This window comes from Lates calcarifer, linkage group LG16_LG22 (assembly GCF_001640805.2).
Source record: "Lates calcarifer isolate ASB-BC8 linkage group LG16_LG22, TLL_Latcal_v3, whole genome shotgun sequence".
Classification (NCBI taxonomy): Eukaryota; Metazoa; Chordata; class Actinopteri; family Centropomidae; genus Lates; species Lates calcarifer.
In genome coordinates, this window is record NC_066848.1 from 5,073,399 (window position 1) to 5,094,282 (window position 20,884).

Sequence of the window (20,884 nt, forward strand, 5' to 3'; positions counted from 1 at the left end):
ACATCTAAATCTCAAGCAGCCAATAGAGAAGAATGTATTACATCTACTTCCCTCACAGTCTTTAAAGTCAGTCAACTTTACTATGCTGCACCTCTCGTAAACCACATATATCAAAGTAAACTGTCCCATTATAGTACACATCTAACCATAGTCAGGATGGTCATCAAAAGTGTTTACTGTCAGATGTGCCCATGGAAATGTGTATATCACAGGATAACACCATAGATTATTTCCACTTCAAAACCCTCCTATACACTGATTTAATAAGGTCTCATCATGTCTAAGCTTTTCTTTCTGTGAGGGAACAGTCATACAGTATAAATACCAAAAAATAAACAGCTGTTTACAACGTTTGACTTCACCATCAGTTTCAACTGACTCAACTGAGAGTTTAAGGAAGATCCAAATATCTAAGTGCGCAGCATTCAGTGGACATCCAGGCTCCTCCGCGTTCAGACGTTTTCCAGGCAGCAGCAACGATGTGGACATCGCTGCCAGTGCTCTCGTTCCTATCTGTTTTATTCTTCTATGGATACGAGCGCGCTTCGGGTTTCGTCTGCCCAATGATCTGCCGCTGTTTCTCCGACACAATCAGATGCAACAATGTGACAGAGGGATCTACTCTGACGATGGGTCACATCGATAGACTGTAAGTTCACACCACTGACATGACTTTACGAATCTAGTAAAGACTGCGAGATGGTGCGTGTATGATAGACACATTTACAAGCTGTGAAGTGAAGAACGGTTAATCCTGACTGATCGATGTTTGTTAATGTACGATGCTATAATTGACATAGAGAGAATTCATTTCTACCTGTTTCTTTGTGCAACTAACTGCTCTGATAAAGCCATTGCCAAGACTGTTCCGTGCGTATTTACGCATGGAGCGAGGATGCGCTTGAAACGCACTCGCTGTGAGACACGTTGAAATGTATTAACATTAAGGTTAAATGTAATACTGCTTAAGTGACTGATGCAGATTTTTACATTTTTGTCTTAGGAGATAGCAGCATATTTGAAGAATGTGTGTTGATGCAATCGCTTTTGCGCACATACAGCACAAGTTATTTTGAGCGTGAAAACACTTCCACAGCCGGTATAACAGGCACTGACTGTACTGGGTCAATTTGTTGAAATGTTGTTCAAGTTTAAAATAAAAAAATTTGTCAAGTTGCCCTGACACGCGATTGTGCCTTACTGTACCTGACTGTGTTGGGGCTGTAATGATGACTCAAAGTGTAGCTTGCCACCTGTAAAGCAAGTTAAGTCTAATTAGGGGAACAAATCTCAGGTGTAGCCTTTGATCACCTGCTACATAGACAACTAGACTGCACTTTTTAAAAGAAAGTTGTTTCGCCAGCATAGTAACTGCTAGCCTTACTTTTCATTTCTGAACCTGTATCTTTACATCATGTTTTTAATTCCTAATAATTTAACAATTAATTTATGGATATACCTGTAGTGCAGACTGAAAAACACAAGCTTCTCACTAATATTTGATTTTTCTATTTTTGATTTTCTATTTTTGATTTTTCTATCTACTAAATAGAGAAATATTTAGTAAAAGCACCACAGCATGCCACACTTGAGGGCTCTGCATGTGTGCTGCTTAATTACCTGTGAAGAACATGTCAAGTTGTTCTCACACAGTCAAGTACACAGTGCATCCCCTGAGACTATATGGTTCCTTTGCATCAGAACTCACTTTTAGAGCTCAAACACACTGTTACATACCTTGTAACAGTCTGTTTGAAGATTGGAAAATGGGGAATCTTGACCTCTCCTCTGGTAAATCACAGAACCTTGAGTCTCTCCTGATAAGTGTCTGTGAACACCAAGGCTAACAGCCCCATGCATGTATGAAACTAATACACTTACACACATGCACACTCTCACACTCCAGGAACTTTGTCAAATGAACAGAAATTTTAAATAAAAATGTTTTTCTTCACTTATGTAAAATGTCTTAAATTATTTATGAAATACTTTGAAATGACAGTAAATGTCCATTTCCATATCGTTTTTCCAGGTCTCTATATCACTTGTCTTTGCGCACCATTTCAAGCCACTCCTTTGAGGGTTTGAAAGGAGTCCAGAGGATGTAAGTATCAGTTTTCTCCCGCTGACTAACTCTGACTAACTGGACATTATTATATACTTACTTATACTAATATTATATTATTTGAGCTTTTTCTTCATTTAATATTCACTGAATTTGTCAACTAACCCTGGTTTATTGTGATAAACACTGTCAACTCAAAACTTACAACTTTAGTTGTTACAATCCTGGCCCTGAAGTTCAGAGTAGAAAAGAAAAATGGATACACTGCCAATTCTCTGATGTATACCACAGAATTGAGTCAAAGTTTGGTTTTGAGTGCATGTCCCCTTTACAACAATAGGTCAAGACACTGTCTGCACACTGAGCAGTAATCTGTCTTTCTCTTTAAGTGCTCCAGTTTAAAAGTAAATGTTCTCTGGATAAATGTATTTGTGTTGTTTGTGCTGTATACTCAGTGAGATTGCTCAGAGTGTGACCCTAGAAACCATTGAGACATTAGCGTTTAATGACCTTCTCAACCTCTCTGAAATGTAAGTTCTTTCTTTTTTTCTATGGAATAATTAACATAATAATTACTATTATTACTTTTACTATAGTGTAGCACTGTACTGAAGTTTAATAATGCTTTGCAGCTCAATCCAGAATACAAGGAGTCTGAGGCACATCAGCCGGAGGACATTTAACAACCTCCCCAGACTACATTACCTGTAAGAGACCTCAAAATATACAATCTGAACACCAAGAAATAACTTTTTCTCAGCAGTACATTAAAAGTAACAAAACATATCACAGAATAACCTGTTTCTCTTTGCATAACAGGAGCATCTCAAATACTGGGATAACAGTTTTTCCTGACATTACATCTATCAATTCTCTTGATTCAGAGTTTATCCTGTAAGTGCATCTTTTGCTCAAGAAGAGACTCATGACAAATAAAAATAAAAGGCAAATCACCAAAACACTAATTACATTGCTTTGCTATAAACTGTCATTGTCATTGCAGGGATATCTGTGACAATCTGTATCTACTGGAAATACCCCCAAATGCTTTCATTGGAATGACAAATGAATACATTACAATGTAAGTGATGCAAGAAATGCAATGCCTTTTAATTGTTTTAGACTATCAGTTAGTTAGAAATAAATGTTAGTTAAAGAGATAGTAAGTCCTCACATTTAGTCATAATATTCTTGTAACTAATTGCAGGAACCTGTACAACAACGGCATCAGAGAAATACACGACTATGCCTTCAATGGGACAAAGATAGATAAGCTGTATATTCCCACATTTAGTTCTTTTTTTCTCTTCTTTTCCTCTTTCTTTTTTCTGAATCATTTCAGTTGAGTTTCTACTCTTGCACCATTAAAGTTTGTTCCCTTACCCAGCATTCTGTTATCTTTAGGGTGTTAAAGAATAACCGAAACCTGAGAGTGATCCACAGAGACGCTTTCAAAGGAGCCACAGGCCCTGGGGTCTTGTAAGTGACATTTATAAACCGCTTGGGAGCCACTTAATGCAACATTTATTTACTTAAATTTATTTGGGAGCGGAAAGAATGTAATTTTTGTCAAATTGACCATACAAATCAAAGACTGTCTTCAAGCTAGATGGGTGGATAGGGTGATTTTGACTCTATGTTCCAAGGCACTGGACAGCACGGTGCTAACAAGGAGGTGTTTGCACCCCCATGCAGTTATATTACTGTACGTGCACTCTGTTACTTTACAGGGACGTATCTGCAACAGCTCTTACAAAGTTGCCACCACAGGGACTGGAGTCAGTTCTTGTGTTGTTAGCCCAGTCAGCATACGCCTTGAAGAGTTTGTCTCCTCTGCAGGGACTGTGGAGCCTGCGAGAGGCCCACCTCACCTATAACAGTCACTGCTGTGCACTCCTGAGCTGGAACACTCACAGGTGACTTACTCACGTGCATTTTACAGGTTAATTAAGGAGATCTGTTCATGCATTATCTCAGTGAGTCCTACTGCCCCACCACGGTTCCAATTTCCACTCACTACTTTCAGAGAACCTACAGTATAAACAATATTGCACCACAATATCAGCACAAAACAAACTCTACAATACAAGTACTAGTATTCCACAGATGTGTTTGCATGTCTGACATATTTCAGAGTGAGTCTTTACATGTTTTTCTTTCCTTTTCTCCAGGGACCTTCCGATTAATCCTGCATGGACTAATGGTTCTATACATTGTGATGAGAGTGATCCATCAGCAAGGTAAAACACTGCTTTTGTTAAACCTGCTCCTGGTGAAACTGAACTTTGTGCCTTAAACCTTAGTGGCTGATGAGAGGTTTTATTGGCAGCACCAAAACTATCAATATTTGATTTGAAATTACACCCATAGGTTATGTTGTTTGAGCCGCAAGAGCAAAACCCAGAACAATCTCCTACTCCTTATTCTTCTCCTCTGTAAACAGGGTTCAGCATATGATTGGAGGTTCAGCAGATTCAACTCTATCTATGGACATGCCATATTTCTCAGATGTTGACCTGTTTGTCAAGGATGAAGTTTTTGGAGATGTAAATTTCCACTATCCAGAGCTGGACCTCTGTCAGACCCGACCAAGTTTGGTTTGCACACCTGAAGCAGATGCTTTCAATCCCTGTGAGGACATCGCAGGTTTCAGTTTTCTCAGAGTGGCCATTTGGTTTATCAACATTCTAGCTATCGCAGGTAACCTCACTGTGCTGCTGGTCTTCTTTACCAGCCGGAACAAGCTGATGGTGCCTCGCTTCCTCATGTGCCATCTAGCTTTTGCTGACCTCTGCATTGGGATCTACCTTCTGATGATAGCGACTGTAGACCTGCGCACACGTGGTTACTACAGTCAACATGCTATTGAATGGCAGACAGGGCCGGGCTGTAGTGCCGCAGGCTTCCTGTCTGTGTTTGGTGGGGAGCTGTCAGTCTACACACTGTCCACCATCACCGTGGAGCGCTGGCACACCATCACCAACGCTTTGCAGGTGGAACGCCGTCTGGCACTTACACAGGCAGCGAGCATAATGGTGGTTGGTTGGCTCATCTGTCTGGGGATGGGGATCCTGCCCCTGGTTGGTGTGAGCAGTTACAGCAAAGTCAGCATGTGCTTACCCATGGACATAGACACTCCTCTGGCTCAGGCCTTTATCATAATTATCCTGCTCTTCAATGTGGGTGCCTTCATTATTGTGTGTGTTTGTTATGTGCTGATCTATTTGGCTGTAAAGAACCCTGAATTCCCCAGAAGAAGTGTTGACACCAAGATTGCAAAACGCATGGCCGTGCTCATCTTCACAGATTTTCTCTGCATGGCACCTATCTCCTTCTTTGCCATTTCTGCTGCCTTCAAAGTTCCCCTCATTACAGTTACCAACTCCAAGATCCTGCTGGTCCTCTTCTTCCCCATCAATTCTTGTGCCAATCCGTTCCTTTATGCTATCTTCACCAAGGCTTTCAGGAAGGATGCATATCAGCTCTTGAGTGCCATGGGCTGCTGCAGAAGCAAGGCCAATGTTTATCGAATGAACGCCTACTGCCCAGAAAATGCAGTCAATAATAAATGCAATAATAAAGGATCCCACAATGGAGTGAGGTTGACTGCCATGCCACCGCAGAGCCATCACCTGAAAGAGGGGGGAGAGATGAATCTCACCTGAAACCAACAAGGAAATGTATAAGAGATATACAGTATACTAGTCCAACTGTTTTAGACTGATATAGACTGATACTGGACAATGTGACAAGAGAGACTTGAATAAAAACTATTCATGCTGGATTTGGAGGCCATCTGTCAATTTGGCACTGTTGGAAATGGTCATGTTTTTGAATGAGAAAAGGGATCATTAGCTTATTTAGGAACTTTCTGATAAGTCTGCTAAGTGGGTGCCTTTTCCTATAAGTCTGACAACAGTTCAACTCACCCAGAAAAAACACAGGTCCAACTGACAACCTTTATGATGCCTCTGTTTAATTAAGTCCCAGGGAGCACTGGAATAGTTTTCCTGGTTGTTACATGTCAAAACTTGTCCTGTGACCAAAACACCTAAGGCATGGTGGACATCAATGGACATCTACAGAAAAAAGCTACAGAAACAGACTTAAATTGAACATAATGAACCTTTAAAAAAATCTACAATTCCATCATAACTTTTGCTGAAAGTTCGTGTTACATGACGGAAATATATGGCTCTTGTGGTGATTGTTTAATCAAATAAAAATCCTCTCTGAGTGATCACCCCCATCTCCAAGAGGCTGTTCCAGTGGAGACGTTAATCTCAATGCAGTTACCAATTCATGTTAAATAAAATGTTTGTTTTATTCTTTAGCCATAATTTATGTGGGCGGTTCAGTAGCCAAAACTGACCACGTGGTGGAGGAGTTTGACAGACAGCTAAGGGCTTTGTTTTTCTCCTTCAGGATTTTAGAGATCTTGTACTTAAAATAAAACAGATTATTTACCGTACTGGTCAATGTGTTGGTATGTTACATAAATGTGCATAAGGATTATTTAAAGATAACATTTGTAAAGTATGTATTTTTTCTGTCTTCGAGATAGAATAAGAGAAAAGAAGATGTAATAGGAAAAATTACAAAATAAAAACACATAAACTCTCTTAAAAGAGTTCTGCTGAGCCTCTGTCAGTCCCGCCTATCTGTTGTTTTCCTCCCGTATTTTGGTTGTTTTCGGTATTTTGATCCACTTCCACGCTCAGTCCCGCCTTCGTGGAATCCTCCTGTGACGTCGGGATCAGTAAACTTTTCCCCCCCCTCCAGCTAAATGTGACCGGGGGTCAGCAACTCTTCACACAAGCCGCGCGGAAGCTACTCTACCGGGTGATGCTGATTGTTGTCGGAGTTGAATCACAGTTCTCGTAGAGTTAAAAACGTGGACGTTTTCAGAACTGTTGCAGGACACGAAGCAGCAGTGAGGAGAGCTCAGACCGGTCATGGCAAAGAAGTCAACTCCAGGCTGGTTTGGAGTTTTTCTCTTTATAGGCATTCTTGTGGGGAGTCCGGGCAGCGGTGAGTTGTTTGTTTTTTGAGCGTATTTTCTCGTCTCTCTCCTACCTTCGAAAAAACTCGATCTATCTGAGAGTCTGCAGCTGGAATAGATTTAAATACCAGTTTAAATACCTTCATATATCCGCCGCTGGTGAGGGCTGCTAAAGGATTTATTACAGAGAGTCCTTCAGATATCCCTAAAAAAAGTAAGTCCTCAATTTGTTTCATAGCGCTAAACGTGAATCGTGAAAACGTGAATTTCGTTAACTTCTTTTTAATGATAGCAATAACATGTGGTTTACTCGGCTGACGACAGGAACAGTGGCAGCAAAAACAAACGCACCACAAATGCTGAACTGCGTTTGAAAACATTCAGTGGAGAGACTGTGTGCCTTTAATTTTGTGGCCTAATTTTAATCATTCAAGCCTGCTTAGAAAAGGATTTTAATTTTGTAAAGTTAAATCTGAGTGCTCGTTTTTTAAAACAAACCGATAAGTGGTGAAACATACAGTTAATTTAAGATTAATCAATCACAGAACATAAGTCCCAAACTACAAACTAATGTTAGGTTCTCAAATGTGAGAGTTTGCTGCTTTTCTTTGATTTGTACAATAAAATAAGTGAATAGTAAAAAACCAAAACAAATGAAATTAGATGGCCATTTCACTATTTTCAGATTTTTTGTATGACTAATTGATTAACTGATTAATTCAAATTATCATTATTTTTACCTCTGGACCTTATTGTCACAAATTTATAATCTTTGACTGATATTAACTTAGATGTGACTATATGTCTTTTCACTTTAGATGTGAAGTTTTTACTTGATATTTGGTTTTATTAGTCACTATATGTTTATCATATCGTTCATTCAGCCTGCCATGGTCAGTGTAACATAATCTAAAGTCTTCCTCTATAAACAGCCCAGCATTCTAGGAGACAGTTTCACCGACCAACCAGGACTTCAGGGCCTGTGATACCGGACCGTGTCTCAAGGGTTTATCTGAGCCAGGATCAGCTCAAAGAGCTACATTTCAAGCCCACCATAGGCTCCATCCAGCTATCAGAGGGCCATGAGGCTAAGTTCAACTGCTCAATCGACATCCCTGATGCCAGGGTAGAGCCCACCATCACCTGGGTGAAGAATGGACTGGACCTGGCACCAAACGGTCAGGTTTTGATCAATGATCTCCAAACTGACACAGATGGGGTCACGACTCTCCTCTCTGCTGTCAGGTATGTAAAAAACATATGCAAGTATGTATGACAGGCTGAATACCCGGATGGATGTATCCTCATGCACTGTACTGTATTGCAGTATTAACCCTGTGCAGAGAGTGGATGCAGGAGATTATCGCTGCAGACTGACCATCAGCACCACGGTGGTAGAGTCTCAGCCAATCATCGTGGAGGTGGATGGTGAGTTTTAATGTGATACTAGCTTTGGGAGCTTCCTCTTCCTCGTTTTTCCTGATACTTTCACAGTTCTTTGATCTGCCTATAGGTCTACCAACATTTATCCATCAACCTGAGGACAGGAACATAACAAGAGACACACCTTTCACACTGTCATGTGAGGCAGTAGGACCTCCAGACCCCGTTCAAATCCGCTGGCTACGTGATGGATTACCTGATAGTGACTATCATAAATCTCCCAGCAGCTACTCTGTGCCAGGTGAGATGCCAACAACACACACATCTGTCTAATAACAGATCTGCTCCATCCCTCTTGTTACCTGTTCCTCTTGAGTTCGTGAGAAACAAGAAGTTTCTCGCTGTTCTCCTTACACATTGTTCAATGAGTGGTCAGAATGTGACTCTACGTAAGTTTTGAATCAGACATGAAGAGGCTGATGATTTGCTTTGTGGTCTGTCACACTCAGATAAGATTCATGCTTTGTTATCAGTCTGAAATGTGTTAGAGGATCTGAAAAAGTAATTTCCTCTAGGTAGAAAAACCTTTAAAGTCTGATCCATCTGGAGGTTCATTGAAAATGACAGGAGTAAGGAGAGCCTTTTTTATTAGAAGAACCTCAGCCTTGTAGAATTGTGTTGTAAAAGTAGTGCACTGGAAATGACAAAGTGCTACAGCTTATTAAACCAATTGACTGCGTTCCACTTTGGTTGACTTCCTCAGCAACTGAATGTGGAAACATCTGTCAACAGAGATAAAGGGACATTTTGGCTCTTTGATAATGGCGACAAAGCATTGGAGATGGTCTTATTCAGCTTGTATCACTTTGTTGGTGGTTTCTATTCTGCCTCGTCTCTGCTGTCTCAGCATCTTTACCCTGCTTCCTGCAATGAGAATTATCACCATGGTCAGTGTCACTGAGGCCTCCTGCTCCAGTGCTGAATGGTTAACAGCGGTCATTCATGCGTGGTCATTGCTTTTTGTAACACAGCTCTGCTCGCTGTATACTGAGGATAATGTGATATGTGGAGAATAAGTAAACAGTGACGTACAACACTTGCTGTATGTCTGACAAAGGCAGTTTGACATTTTGGGAAATGCACTTGTTCACTTTCTTGCTGAGAGTTAGATGAAAAGATTGATACAACTCTCAAATCTGTGCAGCAAATATCTAGCTGGAGCCAGCAGCTGTTTATCTTAAAGACAGCAAATATTCATACTTACCAAAAAAATCTCCACTCTATGTAAAAGGCAGGACTAGAAATTTTCTTGAAATTATATAGCATACATTTTTGAAAATGAGAGTTATTCCCAAAATGTTTTTTTCTTTTTTAAAGTTGGCTTTCCCTTTATGGCCTCAACTGCCCTCTTCTTGAAAGCAAACATTTGTTATTAGAAGCATAACCTCTGAGTTCCGAATGCTCCAACCCCTCACTTTCAGCTCGCCGCAGGCGAAACACTCCTGCTGTAGTCAGTGAGTGGTGATACAGCCTGAAGCTGAGGGGGTTAAAGGTTCAGAGCTGTACTTTGGTCCAGCATGTACAAGGGCCTGGGCATGGCCTAGAGATGGAGGGCTGCACAGGGAGACTGTTCGGGGGTTGGCTGCGGGGACAAAGGCCTCATTCACCGAACGACCCACCACCCAGGAGGGAGGGGCTGGACACAGAGGCTGGCTGCAGGCTGCAGGCTACCAGAGCTCTGTGCAGAACCAAATATTGGCATAATAAAACAGTGTAAACCCACTCCTCTGCATACTCACCTCAGGCATACATTAGTCTAGGGCCCCATTTTTTTTAATGGCTGGACTCCATGATATTATTAGACTCCTTTTGTTATGTGCAGTCGTAAATGATTGTTGGTTTTATTTTAGGAATGTGACAAGCATGCATTTATCATTTTTATATTGCTTGAAATCAGGGCATTACTTCTTTATTAAATAGATGCAGAAGTTCATCTGGGTTTAACTTGGGCTATGGGAAGTCTTCTTATCTGCATTTCATCCTTGAATCTGTCAGGGCAGCAGCAAAATATTTGGTTTATTGTGGCAAAATGAACACAAATTTGGCACTGCACCTTTTGACAACACAAAAGAACCAGATGGAACACAGTGAAAAGTCACAGGCCTAGCCATAACCCAAAGAAGCAGGGCTATATTTGCTGCCCAAATGTAAAAATGGAAAAATAACATACTCCCAGGCAGCTCAGTAAGCTGGAGCACTCTCAAACCTGATAATTACAGGCTGCTGGATCTCCACTGCAGGACTTCCACATTATACATTTGGTTGTTCCAACTCATTCGCTACTCTGCATTTACTGAAGCCCTCCATCTTTTCTGATGTTTCCATTTTAGAGGCCAAGCCATCTATTTTTTCCCTCCATTGTTGTTGTTGTGTTTCATTTTTATTTACTTGCCAAGTATAGTGAAAGCAGAAATGATCGTACTTGACTGTTATTCATTTCCCGTTTCTTGTGGTAATATTGACCTTAAATTAATACTTGTAGGTGTTTGGAGGAGGTTTTATTTCTGAAACCACTGCTGCATCATAATCCACTTCTCTGTTGTCATATGTCAAGACAGTATTTTGGAAACACCTTTGTTTTACTAAAATACTGCTGAATACATACAAACACAAAGTAGACTGTTGTGAGTGGATTGTACTTTTTGTGGACATTGTGATACTTTTTCCACCATGATAGATTTGGGGAATATCACTGTAGGGTAGTAGGTAGTAACTTGGCTTCTTTCCACCCGTCCCTTTGCTCTTTGGTGAAATTATATAAGAAAGGCCAAGTTTCATTTGGGACAACAGTCAAACCTGCTCAGTCCCCCCCCCCCCCCAACCATCTGTTTGCCATGCAGTTTGAAATGAGGTATGTGTTAATTACATTTTCACAGCTTGGAAATGTGCAGATGTATTTGGACATTTCTCTCAGAACTTAAACATCAGTCTTATTGTGTGATTTTTATCCATGTGATCCAAAATTTATTTTAGATATTTCTTTTTTTGTGAATGTAACTTACATGACTGATTCAATTAGACCTATTTTAAGTTAGGCTCTATCTTTGAGCAAACAAACACCAAAGTCAGTGTTTGAGTGAAAAGTGGAAAACTCTTTACCCTGGTGCACCCGAGCAGATGAGGGCAAACTAGAGAGGTTGTGATACTCTGCAGAATGTAAACAAAACATCCCAAGTTGGTTCCAGTCATCTCTCACAGGCTGGTCTGTGATTGGCTTTGTGGAAAGGTTTCCGAGATAGAGACACTGGAAAACAGAGCACAAAAGGGACATTCTTTAGCAGCTGTCCTAGTCCTATTCTAACTGGGCAGATCTGTGGCTGTTGAAAGACGAATTGTGTGTCCAGGGGAAGAGACCAAGCAAAAGGATTGTTGCGACAGTACATCACACTAGAGAGGCTCAATTTCAGCTTACTGCATGAGGCACCGTTGTATGAACTTTTTAGGTATAATAAAAGAGTGAGTCATCCCTAAATCTTTTTTTTTTTGGTATTAATTTCAGTCTCACTTCTCCATTGAGGCTGACATGGCACTTTTGCCCCAGGTTCACCTCTGACACACAGAGAAGTCGTTTAGTGAGAGCCTCGTGCGAATGTTTCTTGCTGACTTGACCTGACTTGCAGACTTTTCCCAGTGTGAAAATAAAATAACACCTGAGTTGAGGTTGATTTGTAAAATATTTAGCGCTATCATGACCTTGAGGATTGGTTGTTTTTGAATTCATACAACACTGAAGTGCTACATTGTCTTCTCCGATGTGTCAATTGCAGGTGTGGACAAGTACACTCAGTTCAGTTGTGAAGCTCACAACCAGAAGGGTGTCGCCACCTCCAGAGAAGCAAATATCAACATTAAAGGTAAAGCTGTGTCCCTGTCGGGCTGTTAGACAACCTATCCCATTTTCCTCCATATGAGGGAGTTAATAAGAGTTTTTTATGGTGTTTTGTAGTGCTTCCCAGTCCTGTGTCTAATGTTAATGTGGTGAAAAGTCAGTCCAATAAGTTGACGTTGAGCTGGAGCCCTGGTCATGATGGCTTCTCTCCACTCACCAAATGTCACATCAGGGTAAGCCCCACATCTGCACTAACAGTGCTGTAATGTAATTTCCTCCGATTGATCCTCACATGCTACCTTTCCTATCTAAGGTTAAAGAGGTAAGTCGGCGGAAGGGGGAGGTGATGACTACCAGATTCATCAACGTTACAGTGCCGCCTTTCCAAAGTGAAATCCCTGGGCTGCAATCTATGACGTCTTACAACATGAGTGTTTCCTGCAGCAATGAGGTGGGAGCCTCTCCTATCAGCATGTGGATCCAGGGCAACACCACAGAGGGAGGTGTGTGAGAACTTAAGGAACCATGGAACAATTTGCAGGTTGAATATTGTTGGCAGTTGGTGATACACCAGCAGATTACATGGCTGAATAAGTGGAAAAACATCAAATAGAATCCATCCCAGCACATATGTTTATGTATATCTTTCTGGCTGTTTGAGCTCAGAAGGCTTAAAAACTATTGTGTATTTACTTTTAAAAAGGAACCTTTATGTTGTGCTCCTGCCTCTTTCTCATCATTGCAGAATCCTGTTTAGATTTCAGGAATGTTCCACTATGCTATTAGCCGGCTACTTTCCCATGAAAAATGGAATGTAAGCCTCCTTGCAGCAGCAGCATATAATAAGGGGAGTTTACAGAGATTGCACAACTACCTGCTCCACTCATGGCAAGCCTCCTTTAGAAAAAAGTCATATCCACTAAATCTCTGTTGTTTTCCTGAGAGGTCACATAGGAAATAGGTGTGGTCTCACTGAGAAAATACAAAGTTCTTGCTGGGTGGGACTGCTTTCAATTTCCTTCCTTAAGCCATCACAGAGGATATTTTGGTTGAAATATTTGATATGCTGTGCCAGGATGTGACCACATTCCAAACTGTATTCAAAGATTTCAATGGAGGGGCACTTTTAGTTTCTCTTTTCTATTTTTGTTTTATAGTTTGGCATTCTTTATGAAGTCGTTCAACTCAATAATGTCTCAATCCACCTGTTTCCCATTTCTTGTCACATTCTCAGTGCCATCAGTTTATCCCCGAAACGTCACCGTACAGCTAAACGAGTCGTGGTTGGTGATCAGATGGAAGCCTCCGCCAGATGATAAGATAAATGGCATTCTGAGTGGTTATGACGTAATTGTCAGATATGGCACACAAGAGAAAAAGGTGAGTTTGTCTGCAACATGGTAATTATATACATAGATAGATATATGTTGCTGCCATAATAGATAATTAACAAAAAACACATTAGGAAAAAGGGGAAAGAATAAAAAAAATACATAAACAGGTTTTAAGTTGTACTCAATAATTTCAGTCCTGGGTGATTTGGTGATTAGTTAGTGGTTAAACACGTGCATAGTTTCCTGTGAGTCTCTTGCACATCTAAGGGCAATTTGAATCTAGCACCAAAACTGGCTCATACAGGTGCTGATTCAACTTTATCATCATATTGGAGGCTGTAGTTTGTCACGTTGTTAATCTGTATTGCATTGTACAGAGAGGTGTTTCTGTTATTTAGTCTACCAACATTTATATAGCACAAACACACACACACAAAAAAATGAAACAGGAGTCATATTTATATATACTAATTATATACAGGATATATTAATATACTTTTCCTATTATATATTGTATATTAGATAGAATGAACTGTAGTTATGCTGTTGTTCATGCTCATGTTCATGGTGTTGTTTTCTATTTTAAAGAGCATTTTTTTTTACATTTCTGATTACTAATACATGACAAATATGAAAAGAATGAGTCATATTTTGGAAATACGTGATCATCTGTTTGTCCTGCCTACTGAACCAGAGGTCAGGGTCCCTATTATGTATGAACAAAAGTTTTTCCACTCCTCTCAAGAGTCAACAAGACAAGGAAAGCTGTTTATGAGAAGTGTCTTTTTTTAGATACACTCTCTAAGTAAAGGGCATGGTTTAATTTAATAACAAACTCTTCTGTTTATATCAAATGTCCGGTACATTATGCCATTATGCGTATGTTTGTGCGTAGTTGTGCTTCTGTTGACTTTATTAGTGCTCTCTAGTACAATAGTGCGTTTCCTGTCCTTCCTGTCTGTGTCGTGGTAAAGGGAAGCTGATGTGTGAAAACTGGTAATCAGTGTTTTTCTTCATTCACCATGTGGCCCTGAGTCATCACAGAGTGAATAGGATATGAATACAACGGGATATGTACCATAGACTCAAATATCGTTATGTGCTGTCCAGTCAGTTGGTGATGTCATGACACACAAAGACTTTGTAAAAGTGCCAGTGACTGGAAAAGTGCACAAAGTCAACTTGTTTAATCCTCAGACTCACCTGCTCCTAAAAAAGAATTACCATTACTATTATTTTTTTGTATTTCCCATCATTTCCTTTTGAATTTGAGGTCAATTCCCAAAATTTGTCAAGCATTTGTGGTTGTAACAACACACAACCACATATTGCCTTTTGTTTGGTGCCACAGACTTGATAGACCATTAATCATGGGTTCAGCATTCCCCATCAGACTGTCAGCACATTAGTGAAGCAGAGGAACCCCAGATGCTGTCGTGTGGTGTTGTGAAATACAGGGCCATGTCTGTCACATGCTCCCTCTTACTGCAGCACATGAGCTTATCCAGAAAGTTTGTCTCCTTCCTGTTTTGTTGTTTCATTATATACGATAAGCCTCAGTATATACTTCACAGGGATTTTCCAAAAAGGTTTCATACTGTAAGTGACTACATGAAAATGGCCTTAAGGGACTTTTTGATTACATTTTCAGTTTGTCATAGTGCAAGTGGAAAGGAGGAAAAAAAAGGGAGACAACAGGTTGAACTTTCTCTCCACAAAGATAAAAATCAATCAATTTGATTTCTCTTAAAAATTTATTTTTAAGAGAAATCAAAATATGACACTTGACACAATCCACATTTAAATGATCTCTGTTGTTGTATGTTATTTCAGGTCCACAGTTACAACACCACGGCCTTTGTGCATGTGCAGGAATTCAACACAACCTACAGTGTGGAGGTGGCTGCATGCACACAGGCAGGGAGCGGCATGGTCAGCCCACGAGTCTCACTGTTTGTGCCGGAGGACAGTAAGCTGCTCTATTGATTTATCTCCTCATCTCATCATCTGGGAACTGTTAACTTTGCAGCTCACAAAGTTCAACTGATGTATTGTGCTATACTTGAATACTACCCTATGAATAGACACAACATTACTTATGACTTTGTACAGTATTTTTAGGCACACTAGTGGTGAGGCTCTAGGAATGGCAGTGTTGGCCGATCTATCAGCCTCTTTGATCCAGACTGAATTTCAGCAAGTATAGGACACACACATTCATCCCGCCATCAGATTAAATAGTACTTTGTGTCCATTGCTAGCATGCTAACTCGCTACCCCTACATAAAAAGCAATGAAATATCCCATTATCTGTTGTAATATAGTTCAGATATGTACTCTTCAGTATTGGATTTTGGTTATCCTATTAGCTGAATGTTGTTTTTCTAAACTTTGATCATACTTATCATTTCCTCTTTCTGTCCCAGAATCAGTTGTGTCCCCGTCACCCAGCCCTGACACTGGGGTCCCAGACTCTGTCTACGTTGTGCTGGGTGTAGTGTGTGGCTTCTGTTTTCTGCTGATTATCCTCTGGGGTGGTATCTGTGTACACAACAGGACCTCTGACTCTTGCTTTGGGTATGCTGACTTCAATCTTTCACCTTCTGTGCAAACACAGTGTTGATTTAATTACCAACCTTGATCCAAGTTTGATTGTCTTATCTTCAAAGTTGCTTCCACTAACTGTATTTGTGACCAGTTCTTTTGAATGGTTCCTTCTTTACTTTGATTTAAAAACATAAGAGATTTGATGTTGTTGTTGATTTGGCATTGACACCTGGGGGGGCTGAGTAATCTTCCTGCAGCAGGAAGGACTTGAAAAACTTAACACTTCTGGATTCTGTTAATAAACTGTCTCTGCTTCCTCTCAATCACCATTATCACCAATAATAACTGTGCAGCTGGAGAGACGAATAACAACCACCTGTTAATTCTCTGGAATTTATCATTATAAAGTCTATGACTCAGTCTTGCCACTCAGGATATGGATAGGAATGTGTCACTGGCTGCAGCTCAGATAGGAAAACAGTGTTTGAGTCCCTCCAGGAAAGAGACAACTCAGAGGGCTGCCTCACTATAGCCACCTCTTTTGCTGAATGTCACCCTGTGTGTGTGTGTGTGTGTGATTACAAAGAAATTAAGACTTTAGAGAAAGGATCCGCTCACTGTTCAGCATTCCCTGTTTTTTCCCTCTCCCTGTCTCCCTCTGCAGGCAGGTGTTTGGAGGTGGAGAAAAGCCACAGCCCGTCATACAGTACAAACCCCAGAGATCCTACAATCGATCAGCCATAGGAGTCACACGTATGTTCTTTAATGTAACTGTGGGGAGAATAATATGCACACAAACATTTATGTTATCCTGTTAAACACACATTTAAAAAACACTCTTGGTTGGGTCCTGTCTGCAGTTGTGAACCTTGGTGTTAGTGACGAACTCCAAGCCAAACTTCAAGACGTGATGGTCATGAGGAGCTTGCTCTCGATAGGGAAGGTTCTCGGAGAGGGTGAGTGAACAGTTTAATTTCGGGAAGTGTGCGTACAATCATGCGTACTGTGCAGGGTATGAAGTAATTATGACTTGGTTTCATTCATCAGGTGAATTTGGCTCTGTGATGGAGGGACGTTTAAGACAACCAGATGGAACGTCAGAAAAAGTTGCTGTGAAGACAATGAAATGTGAGCTCTCCATTACTAAAATACATCCTTTAATCATCTATAAACTATTTAAAACAAAGTAGAACTTGCACATATTTAACTTTTTTGTCTTTCTTCAAACAGTGGATAGCTTCTCTCAAAGGGAGATTGAAGAGTTCCTGAATGAGGCAGCCTGCATGAAAGATTTCAACCACCCTAATGTCATCAGCCTGCTCGGTAGGAGTGAAGTACTGTCTCTTTAAAGGATTGTAGAACTACTCTGTTCTGTGCCCTGGCCCATTTTCATTTGCACATCCTTACGTTATTTGTGTGTACTGACCTGTCCTCTTTAGGTGTATGCTTGGAAGTAGGCTCAGGACATTTTCCCAAGCCCATGGTCATTTTGCCATTCATGAAATATGGAGATCTGCATAGTTTTCTGCTGCGCTCACGACTCGGAGAGAGTCCAATGGTAAGATTTTAGCCAAACACTGAAATACATGTATATTGTTATTAGACTAAACAATATTAACTAATACTTGTTTGTTTTGTACATAGTTCTTGCCCACTCAGACACTCTTGAAGTTCATGGTTGACATTGCATTGGGTATGGAATATCTCAGTGGGCGTAACTTTCTTCATCGTGACCTGGCGGCTCGCAACTGCATGTAGGTGGCAAATACATATATTTTTTCAAATGATTAATTTTAGCTTAGGAAAGTTATCTTGGACTCTCTACTATCTAATTTTCTCTTCCTGTTTTATATAAGTCTGTTCCTTGTTGGTCTTACAGGCTGCGAGATGACATGACTGTGTGTGTAGCAGACTTTGGGTTATCGAAGAAGATCTACAGTGGAGACTATTACAGACAGGGCAGAATAGCCAAAATGCCTGTAAAGTGGATTGCAGTAGAGAGTCTGGCAGACAGAGTTTTTACTGTAAAAAGTGATGTGGTAAGCATCTCTGTCTGCTTTTGTTTTTTCTTTCCCGTAACAATTATTACTGTAAAACAATGTCATCACTGAAAGAAGAACTGACCCATCATTTTCAGTCTCTCTTTCACTCATTGCTTTCTGTTGTACTATACATGAATTTCAAAATCTTTTGTCCGAGAATTACACAGAACAATCAGCTGACTTTACTTAGCACTAATTACTCAGTCTTCCTCATAAGGGTGTGGTAAAGATTCTGTTTTGCCTTTTCACATAATTTATAGGAATGTGGTATCTTTAAAACTTTTTATGACCTTCTTTTGCAATTTTAGGACTCTAAAAGTAGGACATTGTAAATTAAAATCCATTTTTCATGAAGCAGAATTCATGCACTTGATGTGTTTATTTCCACTTCTGTAACATAAAAATTAAAACTGGAAATGAAATCTGAAAGAGGCTGAACACATTCACAATTCCCACACTTTTGTAGTGGACTGCAAATACAAATGTAGATTATTCTTTTGAAACGTTTTTTAGTACTTTTCATGTCTGCTCATTTTAAGGATGAGGTTTATCAAGGAATGTAGTATTTGTATTTAGCAGAGAAACTGGCACTGTAAGTTTTTCGCCTGGTGAGATATCATCTAAATTTAATGTTCTGTGTCTTGCAGTGGGCATTTGGCATTACCATGTGGGAGATTGCTACACGAGGCATGACGCCCTATCCTGGCATCCCAAACCATGAGATTTACGACTACCTTGTTGAAGGACACAGACTGAAGCAACCAGCAGACTGTTTGGATGAGCTGTGAGTGCTGAAATTGGGCTGGATTGTTTTGGAGGCAACAGAGTCAACATAGACTAGAAAAGAAGAGGATGACCTTGTTTATGCAGGAATCGGGATGATTGTGAAAATACAAAATTGGAATTTGCTTTATTAACAGTCTTAAATATATAACACATTCTTTTCACAGACACTTAGTTTGTGGTTAAAGTGCCATCACTTGCACTTGCTTGTATTGCAGCTTAAGTTCCACTATATAACCCTGGTATGTAGTCCTTGCTTTTTTCTTATATGTTGCAGCAAACTACATGCTAAACATGAGCACCTAGAAACTGTTTTGCACTGAACTACTGAACTTTTTTTCAGTTCCCCTTATTATATATTTGGCTGTAATCTAGTCCACTAAACAACATTGATCTAAAAAAATCTTTTAAATCTGGACAGCTTTGGCTATCTGCAGTGAAAATAGAAGCTGAATATGCAACTTGCAAATCATGTGATTTTATAAGTTGAGGTTTTACTGAAATGAAGGCCTCCAGTTGTGTTTTCAGCATCACAAAACAAGGCTCTTAAAAAAAAAAACATTAAGATTTATTAAATGAGTTATTTCCTTTATTTACCTCCGTTTAGGTATGAGATCATGTACAGCTGCTGGAGAGCCGATCCACTGGACCGACCCATCTTTACCCAGCTGCGGAAAATGTTGGAAAAGCTCACAGAAAAGCTCCCAGAGTCTTCCAGCAAGGACGATATCATCTATATTAACACCAGCTTTCCTGAAGAGGACCCTGATGGAGAAACACTTCCTGTAGAACGTCCCGTGTTCAGCTCCTCCCCTTCCTGTAGCCATCGGGCGGCGGAAAATGCAGTGATTACTGCGGACATTCATGGGAGCCTGGAGGATGAGGATGATGATGACGATGACCGTTATGTGGTGGTGATCTCCTCTGATCCCTCTCTGAGATCTTCTGCGGTGGACACTCCTCTTTTGTCGAGCGATGCTTTAAGTCAAGCAAATGGAGACATGGTTGCTGATGTGACAGGCATAGATCACAGCTCAAGTGACACTTCTTTCCTGCTGTAACGATCGGTACCCAGCAGATTAAAACTGTAATAAAACTGCCAACTTGATTCATCTGTACTAAACATTTTGCCTTGTTGCACTGGGAGCACCTTGACGTCTCCTGATGTGGACTTTCTGTAGCATTGTTATATAAGCAGTTTATGCTTTACATGGACAGCCATTATATCAGTGTGACAACATCAAATATGTTCATGCACAAGTTCCCATAAGCTTAAGATACACTGAACTGTGAAATTGTTTACTGTGTTGAATTCTGTGTCGCAATGTAAATATAGAAATGTACAGAACATTTATAAAGTGATCTTGTATATTGTAAAAATAAATGCTTTATTGACTCATTTGAGACAGTGGTCACTATGATAATTACTGGTAGAATGAAGCAAATTATTCACCTATGGAAAAAGTAATAAAGGAAGGAAATACTTCATCAAAAGAACTGCAACACAATAATAGTCTAAGTAGATGTCAATAGCCTACTGTTGGGCACATAGGCTTTTTAAGCATCCATACTTGGTTACTTAAATTCTGAAAAACAAATAGTAATAGGATTTGGATATGCTGTGGAGTCAAAACCAGCACAAATATTAACTGTCATAAAATTGAAATATGTCGGTACTTGGCAGTACTTCAAAACTGTATTGAAATTAAATAGAGAATGCAGAGCTGAAAAGATGCCATTTGTGCAATTTTATTTTTAATGAGCACTCAATTAAGGTAGCAGGGAGGGATTCTGTGTTTTAGTCAAGGTCACTTTAACAGGTTTAATGTCTAGCTGATA

At 40.1% G+C, this 20,884-nt stretch overlaps 2 protein-coding genes across 2 annotated transcripts; both read left to right on the forward strand.

Annotated features, from left to right (window-relative positions):
* The first annotated feature begins 479 nt into the window (after positions 1-479).
* lhcgr (luteinizing hormone/choriogonadotropin receptor) lies at positions 480-6,760 on the forward strand. Its single transcript, XM_018693037.1, has 11 exons — positions 480-649; positions 2,033-2,104; positions 2,521-2,595; positions 2,698-2,772; positions 2,885-2,959; positions 3,069-3,146; positions 3,273-3,341; positions 3,470-3,544; positions 3,796-3,981; positions 4,237-4,305; positions 4,509-6,760. The coding sequence occupies exons 1-11, from the start codon at positions 480-482 to the stop codon at positions 5,728-5,730; spliced, it is 2,166 nt and encodes a 721-aa protein (XP_018548553.1). The 3' UTR covers positions 5,731-6,760.
* A 118-nt stretch (positions 6,761-6,878) lies between these two features.
* Positions 6,879-20,449, forward strand: mertka (c-mer proto-oncogene tyrosine kinase a). The gene is made up of 19 exons (XM_018693030.2): positions 6,879-7,096; positions 8,000-8,312; positions 8,395-8,495; positions 8,581-8,751; positions 12,278-12,364; positions 12,457-12,572; positions 12,653-12,842; positions 13,574-13,719; positions 15,507-15,642; positions 16,100-16,250; positions 16,885-16,973; positions 17,081-17,176; positions 17,268-17,348; positions 17,451-17,543; positions 17,660-17,778; positions 17,865-17,974; positions 18,100-18,259; positions 18,910-19,046; positions 19,653-20,449. Exons 1-19 carry the CDS (start codon positions 7,021-7,023, stop codon positions 20,104-20,106), a joined length of 2,826 nt encoding a protein of 941 aa, XP_018548546.1. The 5' UTR covers positions 6,879-7,020; the 3' UTR covers positions 20,107-20,449.
* The last annotated feature ends 435 nt before the right edge of the window (positions 20,450-20,884 follow it).